At 43.7% G+C, this 20,909-nt stretch overlaps 2 protein-coding genes across 3 annotated transcripts; both read right to left on the bottom strand.

The window, feature by feature from the left end:
• Positions 1-298: 298 nt before the first annotated feature.
• LOC123981988 (suppressor of tumorigenicity 14 protein) lies at positions 299-10,055 on the bottom strand. Its single transcript, XM_046067283.1, has 19 exons — positions 9,915-10,055; positions 9,114-9,300; positions 8,864-8,988; positions 7,636-7,703; positions 7,304-7,497; positions 7,007-7,102; positions 6,508-6,727; positions 6,254-6,396; positions 5,994-6,091; positions 5,742-5,851; positions 5,494-5,627; positions 5,213-5,317; positions 4,546-4,656; positions 4,348-4,461; positions 4,124-4,243; positions 3,813-3,996; positions 3,461-3,732; positions 3,203-3,339; positions 299-2,150 (listed from the first exon to the last, which is right to left on the bottom strand). Exons 1-19 carry the CDS (start codon positions 9,984-9,986, stop codon positions 1,983-1,985), a joined length of 2,658 nt encoding a protein of 885 aa, XP_045923239.1. The 5' UTR covers positions 9,987-10,055; the 3' UTR covers positions 299-1,982.
• A 598-nt stretch (positions 10,056-10,653) lies between these two features.
• On the bottom strand, positions 10,654-20,801 carry tmprss7 (transmembrane serine protease 7). Of its 2 annotated transcripts, none has more exons than XM_046067296.1 (18): positions 20,530-20,801; positions 19,404-19,608; positions 19,049-19,179; positions 18,890-18,957; positions 18,572-18,765; positions 18,461-18,496; positions 18,142-18,370; positions 17,823-17,947; positions 17,354-17,466; positions 17,156-17,262; positions 16,804-16,940; positions 16,226-16,333; positions 13,851-13,958; positions 13,643-13,759; positions 12,296-12,491; positions 11,511-11,779; positions 11,003-11,139; positions 10,654-10,892 (listed from the first exon to the last, which is right to left on the bottom strand). In XM_046067296.1, exons 1-18 carry the CDS (start codon positions 20,599-20,601, stop codon positions 10,731-10,733), a joined length of 2,514 nt encoding a protein of 837 aa, XP_045923252.1. In that variant the 5' UTR covers positions 20,602-20,801; the 3' UTR covers positions 10,654-10,730. The 2 variants fall into 2 exon arrangements, 1 of the variants encoding a protein (XP_045923252.1); XR_006827876.1 differs by having other exon boundaries at positions 10,751-10,892; positions 11,003-11,168.
• Between the last annotated feature and the right edge of the window lie 108 nt (positions 20,802-20,909).

Below are 20,909 nucleotides of genomic sequence, written 5' to 3'. Positions count from 1 at the left end.
TTAAAGACGTAACCTCAGTTTATGTGTTAGGCTACTTCTTGCTCAAACTATTAAAGCCATCAGATAACTATTGTATATAGGCTAGTGTATAGGTGTCTCATACTGTACTCTTTTCAGTTAAAATCAGCAATTACAGCTGAAGCAGTAGATATTTTGCAGTCCAAAGTTTAGAAAAATAAGAAAAAGGCAAAAAGCCACAATGCACTGTTGGACATTATAGTAAGAAAAAAAAAAAAGAAATCAAACAATAAAAATGTCATAGTACAACTGTTTGTTGAGAAACACATGCCTGACCTGCTGCATTGAAAATGGTGTCTTTAATATAAAGGCATATAATCTTATATCATTAAACAACGATGCAAACTGCATGCTTTTTAATCCTTTGAGTGTAGCTGCTAAACATTCCCTCAGGACATAAAATAGGCTACACAATGGTGCAGACTGGCCACTGGGTGGTGATGTGAGCTGAATGAGAGGGGAGGAAAAGGAAATGGGGTGTTGCATGTGTTGTCTGCATAGTAAAGATTGGTATGGTTCTCTCCTGGTAATCTTATTTGCTCCTTACACCAGCATCAACTGTATCACGGTTTTAACGGGGAGTATGTGGTCATGTTTTTCATGAAGTACAAAGCAGGCACCATAAAAATAAATTAAATCATGATAAAACTGAAATGCAAAATATATTATCGGCTCCTACTGAGGGATTATTCACTTCGCTACAATTACAGAATATATTGGACAAAAGGCTATGACCCAGATAAACTCATGATATACAAATGCACATACATACACATACAGTACAATAGCAACTCTTAAACACATACAATGAGTCATGAACACACATATACAGTACATGGATGAATGTAGATGGGACACGGTTACATACTTGCGGGGGAGAGAACTCTTTCCACATTTAATAAAAGGACTGATGGGTTTTCTGTTGGCAACACCTGACATGGTCACTATCTCTGTAATGAACAACACAGCTGTGACAGGAAACAGGGGGAGGCTAGAGCCGTTAGGAAAACAGGAAGTAATTGGCTGCATTTACATGCACAGGATAACCTGGCTAGTGGTTGTACTTTGGCCAACCTCAAATCTGTTCTGAAGCCTGATATCTACAGGGTAAAGTAGTGACCTGTCCATCTTATCGAGGAGCAACAGTAAGAAGTCTTTTAGAGATTTTTAGCAGTTTAAACAGATTTTCATTTGGATTTATGTTAATGCAATTAAAGGTTGTGCAGTTCACCAAAGTTTTGTCCTTTTGTCTGCAAGGGCAACACGCTTTAGATGACAGAGTAAAAATATGGAGAAAATGGAAATAAGCTCCAGATCTTGAAAAGGAGTCTTTCAAAAATAATATAAATCTTGCCATGTTTGCGCAGCAATTGGTATTTGTAATAACCAGATTGTCAACCCAATTTTCTGATTATTATTTTCTGATAAATCCCAATTTGTCTCAGAAAAATACAAACAAATAAAATGAGTGCTAGGTATGTTTTCTCTAATACGGAGGAAGACAATTTTGATTCCAATAGGCTATTTGTTTACTGACATTTTTTTTACTGATATCAGTAAATACTGATCCACCATTCAGTCTGCATGTGTGCAGACAGCCACAACTAAAAGCTAATAGTGTTTTTATGTTACAGTATTCCGTAGTCTTGTATCATAAATTGGTATCTTGTAATATATAAAAGGTATTCCACCCAAAATCTAACATTAAGTGTAGCAACCCAAAACCAAGTAAATTTTTGTAAGCAGGTTAAGTGCTGACATTTTTGTGATTTGTTTGGATTTGGATTTGGAGATTGTAAGGAAGATGATTCGTTTGAAGCAGGGGTGATATGTCCGTTGCCATGGACACGCTCCCAAAAACTGACTGAATGTGTTGTCATGCAATCATGACAAGTCTGAAGATGGACTCCAGGTTGAAACCTTCATCCTGTGTGTCATTTTGTTCATGCCAGTCTGGTGTTCAGTCACACCTGTCCTTTAGTCTGCTGATGGATCCAGTCAGTGAACTTGACCACCTGTGTGTAGACACCGGGGCGGTTCAGCCTTGCACAGCCCTCGCCCCAGCTCACAATCCCCGCCAGGAACCACCGTCTGCCTCGCTCTAGACACACCAACGGACCTCCGGAGTCACCCTGAGGGCACAGACATGCACAGTGATGCACATTCAGACGAACGTACACAAACATAAAGGAGCATTTCACTGCTGTGGATTAGTAGTTAGCTATAAGGTCCATTAAAGGTAAAAAAAAATTTGAAATAATGCTGAGCTGGCGGAGGGGGTAATATTCTGAGAAAAAACTCATAATTTCCAAAATTAAAGAGGCAAATTTATGAGACAAAACTCAAAAAACTTAAATATTCTCTAAGATTATAAAGTCACAAGTTTAGGAGAAACAAACTTGGAAAATCCTATTTTTCATATATGCCTGTGTTATTAAAGGTTGTTAATAACAACAGCTGCACATATAAGCTACATTCACCAACCAGTATTTTGAAATACTTTCTTCTTTTCATAGGCCCAAAGCATAAAACATTTGGCAAGAACTGCTGGCATTTATAAATGCCTAAGATGTGACACATGATTTCAAGTGGTTTTGTTGTGACTCTTTTCTTGTATTACTGATGACTGAAAAACACTCGAAAATCATTTTTCAGATGTTAGCTAACTGCTCTGACAGCTAACTAGTCTATTTATTAGTGAATCCAGCTTCTCCATTACTGCACTAATTCAACTAATTTTTACAGTACCTTTGTCCTAACTCTTGTTTATGACATGATATATTTTTCTTGTTTGTAATAACTATAATTTGTTGTCCAATGCGGTTTTCATAATTTCACAACAACTTCCAGTAAAACCTCTAAAAAGGCTAACACCAGACTTCAATCTGTGTTGGGAATGTGTTTAACTCGCTGCATAGCCATGCATCTTCTCGCACAGCGAGGGCAGAAGAAGAAGAGCATGATGACCAAGACAAAAAATGTATGTGGGTTTCTCAGTTTCTCTTATCGCAATTCTCTTGTGGTTGAGAGACAGACATTCTGGGAAATGTAGAAAATCTTACAGAATTTGAATTTGGCAAGCTGTGCATTTTGTGGTTATGACTAAAAGGTTTGTGTGAACAGTATTCAGTATTTTTCCATAAAATTTAAAGTAAGACACACCAACACTGTTGCACACACTCACCTGGCAGGCATCCACCCCTCCCTGCAGGTTCCCAGCGCACAGCATCCTGGGAGTGACAGCGTCGTCATACAGCTTGTTACAAGTGTTCCTGTTGATGATCTTCACTGAGGCCTCTTGTAAGCGAGAGGCCAGTTCACCTTTAATTAAAACAAACACAAAGTGGAAACTCTTGTCTACATTGCCCTAGACTTAAGTTACCTTCTAAACAACAGATCTAAAAGCATACTTTTAGTAAATGGACCCTTGAACATCTCTTACCGTCCTCCATGAGGACCCCCCAGCCTGTGACATAGCAGCTTGTGCCTGTTGTGAAGGTGTGTGAGGGCGCCGGGATGCACACAGGCTGGACCACGTCGTTGAAGAAGACAGGAGCACTGAGCTCAAGAAGGGCGATGTCATAGTCAGAGGTGAACTGGTCGTACTGCGGGTGGAGGAGGATCCGGCGAATCGGTCTAGTGGCTGCTCCGTTGTTCCCCGTAGTCATCACATGCATTCCCATGTGGGCCCGCCATGCACGAGCATCCGAGTATCTGCAGGCAATACATGCAAGAACTCAGTAAAACACATGACTTATGATAATCATCACAAGGCTTTCAGGCGTCTCTTTTACTTAATGGCGTCTGAGTCCTGGAAGCAGTGAGCTGCAGAGATGAGCCAGCGGCTGGAGACCAGTGTGGCTCCGCAGACGTGACCGTAGCGATCCATCTGGAGGCTGACCTGCCATGGCCATGACCCCGCCCCAGCATCAGAGCCACCCACTATCTTAGTACGCTTCCTGGGCCTGGTGCCACAGCCTGGTACACACAGGGAGACAGAGTAATCACAAACCCAGAATTACGTTTGGAAAGTCAGAGGACTTTCATTCTGGTTTTAAACACAAATACAAGAGTCTAAGGTTTAGTTTTGTGAGGGAGAACTTACCACAGCGCAATTCATCAGAGCTGTCGAAGCAGTCTTTGACGCCGTCACACTCAGGGTTAACCTTACTTATACACTTTCCATTGGCACATTTGTATGAAGATGAGGAGCAGCCTTTGAGGTCTAAAAAAAATGAAATATATAATTAGGTAGAGTGAAAAAAGGACACAAAATAGAGAGGAAACTACTTACAACATAATGTAAATAATAAAATAAACTTTACTCACATGCTCTGGTACAGTTGAGTTCATCACTGCGGTCTTTGCAGTCAATAACACCATCACACACTGAAGACTTTGGCAAACAGACCTTGTTGGGACACACGTGGTAACATTTACCTCCTGGAAACAAACACATGAGCTTTAATTATTAGATAAACACAAGCATATGCATGCGTTACAGTACGATGCTGACAGCCTACTCACCACAGATGCCCTCTTCACTGCTGTCTGCACAGTTGCTTTGACTCACACACTGGCTGCTTTGAGACCTACACTGGCCGTTCCCACACAGCACTTCACCTGGCCTGCAGGATGCTACATGATTCACACACACATGTGCAAACGTGCACACAGAAACACATAGAAATCTGAGTGTAGCATATAGGTCATGTCTTTAAAATCAAAGTGATTAAGTGCGTTTACATCCACATTGCTATCCCGGTTTTGATCTTATATGGGATATAATGTTTACACAACAAACTTGGTAATTCAAGATCAAAACAGTTTCCAGGTGCCGTTGGGTCTTGATTCCTAAACATCTCAGCCACTTGGAAACCTGAATAAAGCATTTACATGCCACAGTATCCTGATTTCTTCAGAGTACTCCAATTAGCATATCCACGTTTTATCAAAACTGGGATAAGACATTATCAGGTGCCTGAAACCAGGATATGATGTTTATATGTACAACACATAACAAGGATGGTCATAATTTAAACTAGGATGCTTATTGTCAACTTACACTAACAACTAAAAAAGGGAGACAAAAATAGAAACATTTTGTCAGAATGTTTAAATGAATTAAAAATTGCATCGGTCAAATGTACAGCTCTTTTGTATCTACAATTGTGCCTTTGGGCGACAGACTTACAGCATCTAACCTCGTCCCGTCCATCTAGGCAGTCTTTCACGCCATCACACACTTTCCTCAGAGGGATACAGCGTCCATCTCCACAGCGAAACTGGCGAGGACAGGCTGGAGACAGATAAGGAGAAGACTCGTTGGATTTATAGCACTCTATTTGCCGTAAACATGGATATGTGACCCCAAGTCAATGTATCAGTGCTAATAAAAAGTATTTTATGCCTCTCTGTCTCGGCACATTACAGTGTCATGACACAGTGGAGTGTAATAACCACATTTTAACTTACTGCCCTCTGGAGAGAAGGCTCGGTAGAGCAAGTAGAAGCCCTTGTGAGTGAGAGATTCATCCGACTGGAAGTGGAGGGTGAGAGGAGAGGAATATACTCGCTTTTTGCTGCTGTCTGACACTGGATTACATAGTCTAGATATAGAGGAGCACAACAGTAAGGACTTTCCCTTTTAATTCACACATGCAGCCTCAAAAACCAAACAAACATGAAATGTCTCAAACAGTTCTGACAGTTTCACAACCCACTTGACCCCTCCGATGTCCAGCCAGTCTTTCTCACAGCTGTCCGATGACGGGGATTCCTGAATGTCCATCGTCACGATCGTCGTGGAGATCAGGTAACCTGGCAACGGCGCCTGATAAAGTAACCAAAGACGACTAAAGAAAGAGTTTGCCTGCTGGAATGTGGACGGGCCTAATAAAGGGATGATTCACTCTTTCTTATTCCATTGTTTCTAACACTCTCACAACATGCATACATACGCTCATGTGTCTCACCCGTAGTGTCCAGGTGCAGTCTATATTAGGAGGGTAATAGGAAGGGTAGTAGGGGGAGGAAATCGAGCCGTTCCAGGAGGAAATTGACCCCCCACAACCTGCAATAGGAGATGGTGACACAGAATACACAATAACACTAATGCAGCATAATGCTAATCAATGGAAATAAATGATTCCAACACAAAGGCAGAAACATGAATATATAACACAAACAAGATTTGTAGAACTCAGACAGAACTGTGTATGCAGAGCACTCAAACCTGCTTTTGGGATGGCTTGAAAGTACGCTTTGAAGATTGCTCCATCCCTCTGTCTGCTGAAAGAGAAGGTGACCAACATCACATTTCCAGAGGATGTCAGCTTCATGACAGGGGATGAACCCGAAACAGGCAGCCCACACCACCTGAGAGACAAGTAAATGCATCCAGGATATGTTTATATACTCAATATCTAAAAGAGAGATATTTTAGAGAGATCAGTGCAGATGTCCATAAACTCCATAAAATGTCTTAACCTGGCAATGATCTTGTTCTGTAATGGAAGTAAAAAGTCGTAGGCTGAGAGCTTGTGGGCGGTGCAGCTTCCTGGCGTGGCACCATGCAGGGTGAGGATGACTAGTCGAACCACATGACCCGATGGCACACGAAGACGCCACTGGTAGTACGGCTTCTTGGGACTCACGAGGCTCAGGGTGCGGTTGTTGCCATATTTGGCATAGAGGTCAAAGGACATTGCTAGGAAGAGGAAAGGATGGACATTTTTTTTGTGTTATAATGTTAGTGTTGGTAGGAGTGCACTGCAATCAAAAGAGCACATAAATACAAAGTTTAAGTTCAGCAGCAATCCAGACAGAGATCATCAGTCAGCTGGATTAGGGACAAGCCTTTGATGTATGTTCTTGGTTTTAGTCAGACGCTGTGCCTCAATCACACTTTTTTACTAATTTTTAACTCACCATTAGACATCAGATCTTCAGGTTTTGTAATATAAAGTCGGTGGCATGCTCTCCTCACCTTGGAAGCCAAGCTGCCACTTCCCACTCTGGAGGCTGTTTGGATTCTTACTCTTGTCTGATTTGTCATCCGATTCAAAGTCATCAGGGTCCAAACCTACACACAGCAGTTGTCAAAATACTCTAGAGCAATGCAGGTGTATAAAACCACATTATTAACAAAGGCTTAGCAGTTAATTACTTCATCACTTGTTTCTATTTGAAATGTAATGGCTGTGTTTACAACTTTCACATGGACATATCTGTGTGGTTAATGTGCAAGCACTGTATGTATGCAGACTACAGTGAGAGCATGTACCCAGCAGGTGGAGCATGTTGTCATCCTGCTCCATGTAATAGCGCTGCTCGTTGCGGCTGTCCCGCAGAACCTTGTTGCTGCCAGGAAGCCTGCGCTGTAGCCTCTCCAGGCTAGAACTCCGGATCGCCATTGCAACGTCGTCCGGGGCGGAGAATTTACTCCAGTAGAAGACGGTGAGCCCTTCCGCTCCTTCACTGTCACACAAAGGGTTTACAATGTTGCTATTATGCAGGGGACATACAGCCGAGTCTGTTGTTGCCATGCAGATTCCTTTTACATATGAGCTCCTGCGCGTTTCATTTTATCAGTAGGGTTTTGTTAGTGCAGCATACCTGAAGGCAGTAATTCCTGAGTGCAGGTAGTAAGAGCTCCACGGTGAGGACTCGTACAGATCTGAGAACTGTTTTTTTTAAATGCAAAAAGACAAAAGAAAGGAGGGTTGACCACGTACTGTACATTATTGTAGGTGTGACATCATAGCGGTGCAAGTGAGGTCACTTTTCTAGTGTTAGCAACACATGAACACCCCTGGTCGAACATGCAGCCAGAATTCAACAAAAGAATTGTTCTTGTGTGTGTGTGTGTCTCAAACTCTGCATGTGTGTATGTTGACTTTGAGCAACACAGAGCTCCATTGTGGCTCTAACTGCCGACCGTGTAGAGGTAGGACCCTGGGTGGTATGGGCTCCTGGCCTTGAATTCACCTGTTCTTTAATGAACAGATGGCTCCAGAGATACTATGACCACTTAACAAGCCTGCTAACTCACCCTTACAGCTGATTACAGGAGCATCACACTATGTCAACGCAGGTTTTTGGGGGATATACGCCTATGAATTCGCCATTTCTCCACTACTCAACAAGAATGTTCAGCTGTGCATCTGAACTATTGCTCCAAAATCCTAGCCCCCCGCCACCCAACATCTGTTTCCCAATCCTTCTTTCATCCCATCCTGCCCTACTGCCCTGTCTCTCCCTCTAAACCCCAGCGTCAGACTGAGGTTCTCCTCCTCTCTGTAGTGTACGGCGCACAGAGTGGCTTATTGTGTGAAAGTTACACAGACAATGTTTTTATTGAAGGCCTGCTCTTCCTCTCACTCTAGCTGCCTGGGCCTAGCTGGGCTCACAAATGCTGGGCTTGTCCTCGGCCCTGAAAGGGCCCTGTCCCAGGGGGTCTTGGGGACTCATACACACACTGTGCCCAGCTCCTGTTTCAGCTTTACATTTAACACCACCAGAGAGAGAAAGGAGAGAAGAAAGTGGTGGGCAGAACAAAAAAAACCAGAGAAATAGAGAGAGAGAGGAGGACAAAGCCAATAGAGAGAAAAGCAAACAAATAACAATGCAGACAGACATCAACAGAAGAGAATGGGAAGGAGAAAGAGGGCAGCAGTATTTTGAAAGTCCAGCATAAAAAGACACTACTAGCCTGCTGCAATGAACAGCGTCAAAGTTAGAGCAGCAACATCAGCTTCAGCCCAGAGCAGGAAGGTCGAGCAGCACTCTAAAGTGTCATTCAGAGGAGAGGTAGTGACGGACAAGACCACTGTTTCCAACTTACATAATGGTTCAAAGCCTGAGCCTGCAGGCGGAACTGAGGGGAGGTGGAGTCAGTCAGCTCTGAGGAGAAGCTCAAGTTTGGGAACTCCACGCTGCCACCGAGGAAGAACACTGAGGAGGGGGGAGCTGGGGAGGAAGAGGTAGATTTAAGACAGGTACACTTATGGGACTGTGCATGTCGAAATTGACACATTTTAAGGACAGGAGAGGTCTGAGAAACGTCTAAAACACCAAAGCAGGTCTGTACTCACATGCTAAGTAGTGGAGAGTCAGTGCAATGGCGGCAGTGAAGGGAAAGAAAGGCAGGAGACCTGACAGCCATCTCCTCCAGGAACCACAGGCTAGAGCTCGCCCCCCCTCCACCCTCTGCTCTGCCTGATCCTCAGGCTTCGTGGGGGGGCTCAATGACTGGTTGGGCTCCTTCAGCTCCCCCTCTCCCTTCCAGAGACAAGGACATGACTCAAATATCATACCAGCATTTTATGTCTGTGCTCAAGTTGCTTCTAATTGTTTGGATTGCATCTTTATGTGGCCGCAGCAGATTGGCGACAAAGAAAATGCAGCCTATCTGCCAAAATCAATGAGACATAGATTTTATGGCTGAGCAGACACTGATTTACTGAGAGTAACGGTGAACATCTTAGAGCTGAAAGGATCTCCTTAAACATTTAAGGGGTTGGCAGGATTCCCCGGGGCAGCAGACAAAGCGTGGCTGGAGGAGTCTGCTTTCCCACGGCCTGGCTCTGCGGTGTCAGCACTCAATCAAGTGGCTCACCCTGACACGGACATTCATGACAAAGAGACCCACATACCCATAGACACATATTTTACAATTAACAACAGTGACTGAGTCGGCTTGATTGGTTCTGATTATTATGCAAACTTCTGGTATTGCAAAAAAAGTTCTCCAAACGTTAGATTAACAGACTAATTTCGCGCTATAGATACAACATATTGTAAATGTATAACAGGAAAAATTGACATAATAGTTCTGCAGAAAGAAAAGTCCCGTTTGGCACTGGTTTTCCGCGCAATGAACGATGACGGATTACCTGTGCAGCAGAGTGTCCATGCCCGGAGACGCAGTACACTTCGCAAGTTTTGCTTTTGGGGAGAGTCCTCATAGCACTGTCCCGTTCAGGTCCGGAGAGGCGATATGCAACAATACCTCAGGCATAGAAACGATGGCGAGAGAGGAAACCCCCGCTGTCGCTTCCTTTGAAAAAAAAAAAAGAAAAAAAAAAGCCCCGAAATCCGACCTGAGAGGCTCGGATGCGGCTGGCATTCACCGCCTCCCGTTTACCTGAACTGGGCTGCAGGTGTCACACGGAGCCCCAGAATGCAGTGCGGGGGACAATGAGCCCACTATGAAAGGATTCAATCCGCACAACCATCCGTGCGACAGATATTGTGGGCAAACTTTCCTCGCCGAACATGCGGGAGTGACGCTAGGGGGGACAAAAGGGTGCTTGAGGGAAACGTGTGCGAGGTATTATAACTGGAGCTTGGCTGCTGTGCCCTTGGATGCTCCGCAGGGGCGCAAAGCAAGACAGAACCTGCAATTACAAACCTGGCACCAAACCTATCCATAGCGAGTCAGGTCATAACATGGGCTTACAGTATCAGACTTGGAAGGAGGAATGCAGCAAAGAAAGGCTTCCTGAAGACAATTCAAATCTTTCAAGGCACTTTGTCTTAGGTGTCTGTGTCAGTCGCACATTCATTGCACCTTGTAATATCAGTAAAAGGCAGATATAGCTCTAAAAAATACACAGCCACTGTATCTGATGATGTTTTTTTTTTATTTGGTGTGAGCAACAGTGCAAGTATTAAAGCTTCTGCTGGCAGCGGATGAATAAGATATCATCTCAGCTGATATGGCTGTAGATCCAGGAGGTGAACTTGTTGACCCTGGTGTAGACCCCAGGCAGATTTGGTCTGCCACAGCCTGCCCCCCAGCTGACGATGCCGATCAGGAACCAGCGACCCCCGTCTGGAGCCTGACAGGACAGGGGACCCCCTGAATCGCCCTGAAACACAAACAGAGTGCAGTTGATTCAAGAAGTATACACCAAATTTTCATGCTTCAAAAGTATACATTAAAATGCAGGTGGGTGGATTCAGTCAGATGTGAGCTCACCCTGCAGGCATCTCGCTGCCCAGAGGGGACGCCGGCACACAGCATGCGTGGTGAGACAGGTCCGTAGCTCTTCGTGCACTCAGTCTGGCTCAGTAGGGACACCTCTGCTTTCTGCAGCACCGAGGGCAGCACTTTGTCTGCGGGCAGGTGAGGGAGAAGTGGGACACTAATGGAATTACAGGACAGCCATGATGAATTGTCATCCACCCACTATCCCACCCCCCTAAATCTTAATATGCAGCTGTTTTCTGTAAGGTGTTAATTTAGATCACTGCATGTAAACTAGCCCTGTCAGACAAACCCCCTCAAAGATATTGTTGTTATATTATAGTAAAATAGTCACTGAGCTCTCCCTGCGATGGACTGGCGACTTGTCCAGGGTGTACCCCGCCTTTTGCCCAATGTCAGCTGGGATTGGCTCCAGCCCCCCCGCGACCCTGCACGCAGTAAGCAGTTGACAATGGATGGATGGATGGAGTCACTGAGCTCTATCAAAGGCATTGCTCACCTTCCTCGGAGCGGTATCCCCACCCGGTGACCCAGCAGCGGTGGCTGTCGGTGACAGTGTGGGAGGGGGGAGGCAGGCAAACGGGCTGGATCAGCGGGATAAGGGAGGGAGGCCAGGGCTTCTTCAGCTGCAGCAGGGCGATGTCATAGTCGAACATGTACGCGTTATAATATTCGTGCACCACGATTCGCTGGATCTCCGCCACGTGTTTGGCACTGCCCTGTGTCAGCATGCCGAGGTGGGCGCTCCAGTAACGTGGGTCAGACAGCCTGGGGGAGTCAGAGGTCAGGGGTCAAAGGCACTGTAGGAGGAAATTTTGTAGATTATACTGTATCTAATAAATCTAGATTTTTTCATAAAATCAACACAATAAGCCAGTAGCTGATAACGTAATAATTGCCAGATGAACTAATAACTTCTTCAACTTTGTGATGTGATTAAAACTGTAAATACAATAAATTGGCAGATGATGTACAGACATCATTACTACCTGGTGATGGTTTTAATAAAAACTTTTTTGCTTGTGAAATGCTGCATACTTTTGCATCTTCAGGTCTGTGAAACCCATTCTATTTAAACAATCTGAGGAGGAAAAATCCCTCTTTGGTTGAAATGCTCATAATTATCATTAAAACTAAAAATTCAGAATGGGAACCCCTGCCTTATCAGTTACTGTAAGCCTGCTGCTCAGCATATTAAATCTGTAGTTTTTACATACAGTAGCCATTATAGAGATCAATATCAAACAATAACAATGTTGTTAATCAGCAGTGACAGTGACTGACCTTTCCTTATTGAAGCAGTGCGCTGCAGAGATGAGCCAATCAGAAGAGATGACGGACGCACCACAGTACAGGTTACCGGAGAAGAGGAGGCTGACCTGCCATGGCCACTCCCCCTCCCCAGAGTTAGCTCCACCCACAATACGCTCAGGTCCTGTAGATGAGCCCACCTTTTTTACCAAGGAGGGACGACCACAGGCTGAGGAGTACACAGTGATGGATTTTGTTGTTATACTGGTTATATTACACTGGACTTCGGAGCTTGTGTGTGCAGGTGTATAAACTGCATATTGTCATATTGTTATTCAAAAGGATTGCCTCTAACAAAAGAATATCCCTAAATGACAGATACAAAACAACATGTTACTATTCTTATATTCAAATTAGCTTTATTGGCATGAATGTATAGCAACAATATTGCCTAAGCTATATATAAAGTACTATAGTACTAAGGACTATTCTTATTATTATGTGCATGTGTGCCTGTATCAGTGTGAGTATCCAGTACGAGTGTGTGTTTGTACACCTACAATATCCACTATGCTGACATGCTGAGTCATCACCACGACTGACAGGTCTGTTGCCGCCTTATTAAAAAGTACAGCTTTGACGTGTGTGTGTGTGAGCGGACACGTGTGCATGTACAGTACAGTATGCCTAGTATCTGTGAGTGATCAAAGACAAGCCTGTTCCCATCGCCTGGAGACCCCATCATGATAAAATAACAGCAAACAGAGAAAGCTATTACAGCTGGGTCACCTCAGCGCTGCAGGTCAGCAGGTTTGGTGCACACTGCCCAGAGGATTATGAAACAACAACAACTTTCTCATGAAGCCACACAGAGGCTCTGGCAGAGAACTGGCAGAATAATCACTATGTAGTGTTTCATTGAGAAACAATTCAGGTGGGACCAAAATGTGTGTGATTGTAGCTTAGGCTGAGTTGGTAGATCATTGAAGTGGTCTTTATTTTAGGAAATTTAAAGTTGAAGACATGTTCCTGACAGGCAGCGTCCAACAGGTATGGTGGTAGTAGGCCTGCAATTAAAGTGATTATGAAAAAGGTGGAGAAAACTTCTTACTTCATCTTACTTGCATAATTCAACATACATACGGCTAGAACTGGATGTTTAAGGTAATGTTACAAAAAGTAAACAGTTCTGCACCATTGCATTATACCACATGTTGGCATTTGAGTCACTTTACAGATGGAAAGTGTCAAGATTTATTACAAGAAAATGGGATGGGCGTAGCATTATAAAAAAAATCTTTGGTAATATTATTGAAAAATGTGTGTGTGTGTTGTGGCTGTGAAATCAAGCACATGGAGCAGGTAATGCTGAGCACTCACCACAGTCCACCTCATCACTGTGGTCCTGACAGTCATAAACACCATCACACTTTGCGTTCTTTTTCAGGATGCAGGAGCCACTTTTGCATGGATACCGGACTGCAGAGCAGGTTGTTTCTGCAGAGAACATGTTGCAATTATTAGTGGTTAAAAGGGTGAAAAAGGGCATTCAAATTGCATTTCTAAAAAGACTTTTAGAAATTCATACCCTGAGTGCAGTTGATCTCATCTATTCCATTGGTGCAGTCTGTCTCTCCGTTGCATACAAACGAAGGATGCAGGGGACTGTTGCCACCACAGTTCTTTGAGGGCCTTGCTGTAAAGATATGCAAGATTTTTCCAATGCATGACTGATTCCTCAGGCAAATATCAGTTGATACAGTGTAATGTGTAACCATTACATTACAGAACACAGAAGTAATCAAAATGTCAATCAATATTAAATACAGTATCTCACAAAGTGAATACACCCCTCACATTTTTGGAAACATTTACTTTTTGTATGTAAGGTACAGCTTGTATAACAGTGTAAATTTGCTGTCCGTTCAAAATAACACATCACACAGTCATTAATGTCTAAACCGCTGGCAACAAAAGTGAGTACACTCCTAAGTGAAATCCAAATTGGGCCCAATTAGCCATTTTCCCTCCCCTGTGTCACGTGACTTGTTAGTGTTACAAGGCCTCAGGTGTGAATGGGGAGCAGGTGTGTTAAATTTGGTGTTATTGCTCTCACACTCCCTCATACTGGTCACTGGAAGTTCAACATGCACCTCATGGAAAAGAACTCTCTGAGGATCTGAAAAAAAGAACTGTTGCTCTACATAAAGATGGTCTAGATGCCAAGAGCCTGACACAGAGCTGCAGCACGGTGGTCAAGACCACACAGCAGTTCAACAGGAAAGGTTCCACTCAGAGCAGGTGTTGCCATGGTCGACCAAAGAAGTTGAGTGCACATGCTCAGTGTCATATCCAGAGGCTGTCTTTGGGAAATAGACGTATTGAGTGCTGCCAGCATTGCTGCAGAGGTTGAAGGGGTGGGGGGGTCAGCCTGTCAGCGCTCAGACCGTACGCCGCACACTGTATCAAATTGGTCTGCACGGCTGTCGTCCCAGAAGGAAGCTTCATCCAAAGATGATGCACAAGAAAGCCCGCAAACAGTTTGCTGAAGACAAGCAGACTAAGGACATGGATTACTGAAACCATGTCCTGTGGTCTGATGAGACCTTATTTGGTTCAGATGGTGTCAACCAGGTGAGGAGTACAAAGACAAGTGTTCCTTGCCTACAGTCAAGCACGGTGGTGTGAGTGTCATGGTCTGGGGCTGCAGGAGTGCTGCCGGTACTGGGGAGCTACAGTTCATTGAGGGAACCATGAATGCCAACATGTACTGTGACATACAAAAGCAGAGCATGATCCCCGCCCTTCGGAGACTGGGCCGCAGGGCAGTATTCCAACATAACGACCCCAAACACACCTCCAAGACGACCACTTCCTTGCTAAAGAGCTGACGGTAAAGGTGATGGACTGGCCAGACATGTCTCCACATTTAAACCGTATTGAGCATCTGTGGGTCATCCACAATTGGAAGGTGGAGGAGCGCAAGGTCTCAAACATCCACCAGCTCTGCGATGTCTTCATGGAGGAGTGGAAGAGGACTCCAGTGGCAACCTGTGAAGCTCTGGTGAACTCCATGCCCAAGGGGGTTAAGACAGTGCTGGAAAATAATGGTGGCCACAAAAAATATTGACACTTTGGGCCCAATTTTTCACTTAGGGGTAATCACTTTTTTTTTTGCCAGCGATTTAGACATTAATGTGATGTGTTATTTTGAGGGGGCAGCAAATTTACACTGTTTCACATGCTGTACACTCACTACTTTACATTGTAGCAAAGTGTCATTTTCTTCAGTGCTGTCACATGAAAATGTATAATCAAATATTTACAAAAATGTGAGGGGTGTACTCACTTTTGTGAGATACTGCAACTTATATCAAAAACATGTCTAATCAAAATATATATAATAAATATTTTATTCAATCACCTGATGAAGCACATTAGAATAATGACAATAGTAGCATATTAAAATGAATCAAATTTCCACATCACTGATGTGTTGTGATAACAGATGTTAATTAGGCTACTTTACTTAAAACTTTAAATGTTTCTGACATGAATTTATTTCAGAATTGAGTAATATGCAGTATGATAATCGCATGTATTTTTGCATCAGTGTGGGCCGAAGACAACAACTGAAACTATTACATACGACAGTCACAGATTGTCATATTAATCCAGCTGTTTTCTCGCTTATAAGTGGCCGTTAAATAAACAGAGAAAATATGAAACGGCCGAACGTTAGATGACACACGGTATAACGTTACGTCACCATGACAGAAATTACTTTTAACGTGAAGGCGATCAAGGAAAACTTTAGCATGTCGAAGGCGCGGTCTTGTAGCTGCAGCTTGTCCGGTCCGGGAGTCCCACAGTGCAGTGCAATGCAGTGACGCCTCAACGCACGTAATGCGAGTCGACGTATTTACGTAATCGATTACGACTCGCCCCAGCCTTACAACTTACAGCAGAAGACCTCGTCGCTCTCGTCCTGGCAGTCGTCTAGGCCATCACAGCGCCGACTCTTCTCCACACACAGCCCCGTGGAGCACAGGAAGTGGCTCTCTGGGCAGGCTGATGCACGTATGAATGGGAAAAATTTTTAGAAAATAGTTATTATACATATGTGATAGGGAAGTAGCAGGAAGATAAACAGAACTAAATCCTTAAAATAAATAAAGTGCATAAAAAAGCTTTATCTTCTATGGTGATAGTGGTAGTAATCAAGTGAAGCGTACTGTACAGTGAATAAGTGACAAAAGTAGTTCTACTTAATTATCTTCATCTTCTGTAAAACAGGTCCATGTTTACATTCTTTTTTATATTAAATATTTTTTAATATTTAGTGGCAAAATGCCCATCCAATGTATTTATGGTCTATTATCTCTCTGTAAAGTATGTGGTCATTTTTAGAATCCACTTCAAAACAAAGTAATTAACTCACATCCACACTGAAGTACAATGAAACACCTATGATTGGTCATTTCCTAACGGCGCTTCCTGGCTGTTCTAATGAGTCACGCTCTGGCTCCTGCAGTGCTTACGTTGGCTGATATTGTAGCTGCTGTAAGACGCCTGGAAAGGCTGAGCAGAGTTACGTGAGCTGCAGCGAAACACCACCTCTGGGCTGTGGTCAGCGATCCGAAACACCGTGTGGTGTCCCACGTAGCTGCCACAGAATCTGCGGAAGGAAAGCAACCATCAGCAAGCCATCACAGGATGTTGCTGTGAGATGAACTACTGAATAATATATCCACCATTTGATAAGAGGATCTCGTCAAGCTTAGGGAGACATGATTGTAGAAATGTGTAAAAATGTACAGAATTTTACAGTAGGTTTTGTTTTGAGTTCAAAGTTGCCTTTATATCTATATGCATGTAGCTTTACACACGTACATGACTTCATTGACCTTCCACCAGCCGTGGTCACAGCCCTTCAGGTCCTTTGGTTTCAGTACATAGTTCTGAAACTGCAGAGCAACTCCCAACACACTATTAGGGGTCTAGAATGAAACATAAACAGAAATTCATAATCAAAGCTTTTTTTAAGTCACCATTTAAGTAACTCACTCAAGTCATGTGTGTGTGTCCTACCTCAAACCTCCAGGTGCAGGAGCACTGTGGGGGCAGAAGGCTGGGGTGGAAGGGACTGTAGATCTGACCAGTGACATCAGGCTCCAACTGGATATCCATTTGAGACATACATACTGAGAAAGACAGAGATCAGACTTAAGGATTATACCCCCCCCCCCCCACCCCATACTGTATGTTACACAGCACTGTTGCATAATAACAGTGAGTCCCAATCTGTGGGCTGAGACACACAAAGAAGTCTCATGATATATCGGAGGGGTCAGAAGATAATAAATTAAACATCTTTCTTATATGTAAAGTTATGTTCTTTCGGACTTCCTTATTAATTCCCTTTTTATGAAATTGTATCACAATTTGGAGGGGAATAATCACTTTGATCCTAGACATTAAATCAAGTAGACGTTTATGTACACATAAGCCAAAGAGATGGGGAACCACCGACATAAAAAATTCAGTGAATGTCTCATACTTTCTTCAGCAATGGCCTCAAAGTGTCCTCTGAAGCTCTTGTTGCCATTAGTCATCCTGAAGGACAGCAACATGACATTGGAGGTAGACACCAGGGAGAAGGAGCTGGACACTGGCTCACACAGCCTGCAGCACAGAGATACACTTAGGTATATGCAAGATTTCAGAGAACTTACAAAAAAACAAATACCAGCAAGAAGCCTTTTAATAAGCTCGCAATTGTAATACGTGGAAAAACATCACATTGTCTTGTTGGCAACAGGCCTGTCTTAATCACGCGAGGAGAGGAAGCAGCGGTCTAAGGAAAGCTGCCGACTCACCTGTGCAGAATGCGCCCTCTCATGGGCAGCAGAGCATCGTACACAGTTAGGGCATCGCTCACACAGTCGCTGGGCTCAATGAGGAACGAGGTGACGCTCAGACGGATCAGGGAGCCGGGGACAGCGGTGAGCTTTACATAGCAATTCACACCACCCCATGATGAAAAGACGTTTAAAGGGACACTGGCCCCGGGAAGGTTGGCATACAGCTTATCCACACACTGAGAGTCTGGGAGGAGAGAGGGGGAAAAAAACAACACTCATGGACACACATGGCATGCAGGGTTACTTTTATTACAACTTAAGAGTTATTGCCTACCTGCTCCATTTGATGAAAAATCTGATCGCTGAACAGCTGCAGGAAGACACAACAGTCAATCTCTGCATTGATAAACACACTTAGGATGCACGTGTCAAGACACTGACGCACCATTGATGAGGATGGAGTCTATATCAACAGGGAGACCCAGCAGGTAGCCCACAGAAGACCTGTTAGTCAGGCTGGTGTACACTGAATCTCTAAAAATGGCTCCTACACACTCCTCACACACTGCCGGGCTCTTTAGATGAGGGACCACAAACACCATCCAGAAATGAACCAGCACACCGCCCTTGTTGTTGTTACTGGGTGAGGAAAACAGAGTATACATTAAAACAGGGTGTGTTGCTCGGTTGTAAATAAGTGGAATCAAAAGCACAAGCTAAATCATAAATATCAGCTTTATGACGACGATGACTAACACAGTACCTGAGGTCTGAAATGACAGCTTCCTTGTAGAGTCTGGCCACTGAGGACATCTTGTACACGGAGCTCACCTGCGAGACACCAGCAATTAACAGTAAGACTTTCTCAGCTCTCATGATCAGCACTAAACGTCATGTAAATAACAGGGCTACTGACACATACCACATTTTGTATTTTTCTTGCCATGGATACAAACTCATGGGACTCTGCCTGGCGGTACTCGGGGATAAACTCCACATTAGCAACACGGAACATCCCGGCAAAATACACTCCACTGTTGCTTTCCCTGCGAACTAAAACAAATATATATCAAATTGCCTTATCTGGATCCGTTTCAATGTAATGTAACAACCAACTAATGTTAGATGATGTCAGACGTACAAAAAGTACTAAGAAACATAAATGCTGGTAAAAAAAAAACCAGTAGAATTTGTGTTTTATGCACTATATATGTCTTGTATTATGCTCTGAAAAGATATACATTTTTATGGAACTGAAGTATAAGTCCTTCACTCACATATGAAGACCCACAGCAGCGACCACGTGATCACCAACACCACAGACACCACTGCTGTGATGATGACAGCGACGTGCGGGACGTTCAACAAATGGGCCCACAGCCTCTGGAGTCCTTTGGGCTTCCGTCTAGTCTTCCTGTACTTCCTGCAAAGCTTCTGGAGAGTGTGGTCAACCGTGGCCACCTCCACGGCCACATCTGCAATCTACAGCCGGGGGAGGGACACAATCACACATCAACACAGATGTGCCATCGTGGTAGCGGTACATTTTACTTGCTCTTTCAAGTTGTCACTTCAGTCTGTGCGGATTGTAATAGGTTAATGATGCTGAAATGATGTGAAAAGCACAAACAAGAGGCTCTCGATACTGTAGCTCACTTGCCAACTGTGTTAGAGCCCTAAGGATTCAGTGTTGGGACAAAAGGCACATTTGAGCGATGCTGGATCTCTTCGAGGAGATCAGTAGGTTAAATTACCAGAGAAACATGAAAAGGGCATAACCCTGCCGCTACCATTCTTCTCTTATCATTGTACCTTATCCAGGTCAGCTCATTTACATTACAGTAGGCGGAACGACATGCTAATCAATCCTGAATGCACAGAGACATGGGTGAGCAAGTGTTTAAATAGTACAACATTGCGCCACAGCGTGTACTGAAAGAACACCAATGTTCATAAAGTTAAACCAAACTTGCACATGCCAACAATGATGTAAGCTTGTGTCCACTGCTAATGATGCTCCATTACTGGTCACTTTAGCTTTTGAAGGGGAATGCCTAACTCCATCAGACGCAGCGCTCGGCACTCATTAAGTTACCCAATGCGCATGTATTATTCATTCAGAGTCATCCCATACTGTGCAAGTGGCACTTAATCCATCACAAGTTAGCAGGACATAGATTCCCACAGGACCAAAAAAAAAAAGTTGAATCTATTTTACACACATTAAGCAACATGACAAAACATGTGACTTAAAGGTTTTGATGTGTGTACAGACACTCCAGTATTTAGGGTTTAATTTAAAGGAACGGATAAACTCCTGATTAAAATGCGACAAGAATTTAAAATACTGTTCAGTTTCAGTCACAGTAGAAAAACCCTGTGTTAAGGATGCATCTTACTCACACTGGCAGCGTCCTGTTGAGATGCATCATCATCTCCGCTAGTCTGCTTGTTCTCCTCGCACTCTGTGCCCATGACATAGGCATCCCTTCAAGCCTCTATCATCTAATGCCTGATTTCCGGTTATTAAGATCCATTCTCTTTTCTTTTAGAACAAAAACAGCAGCAGACAAAAGAAACTGCAGAGACACACAAGAGTGTTCGGATGCACAGCTGACCGGTGTGTGAAACCAGATCCTTCAGCACAGGCCACGTACATGGCAACGTACCTCCTCCAGTCCTATGGCTAATGTTTCCTTTCATTAACCTATTTCGAATTCACAACATGAACTAATATTCAACAGCCACAAGGTCTACAGTACTTGCTATGCTTAGCTGCATAA

Source organism: Micropterus dolomieu, linkage group LG01, assembly GCF_021292245.1.
Source record: "Micropterus dolomieu isolate WLL.071019.BEF.003 ecotype Adirondacks linkage group LG01, ASM2129224v1, whole genome shotgun sequence".
NCBI classification, from domain to species: domain Eukaryota; kingdom Metazoa; phylum Chordata; class Actinopteri; order Centrarchiformes; family Centrarchidae; genus Micropterus; species Micropterus dolomieu.
Note: the sequence above shows the minus strand (reverse complement) of the source record. Positions and strands in the feature narration are given on the sequence as shown.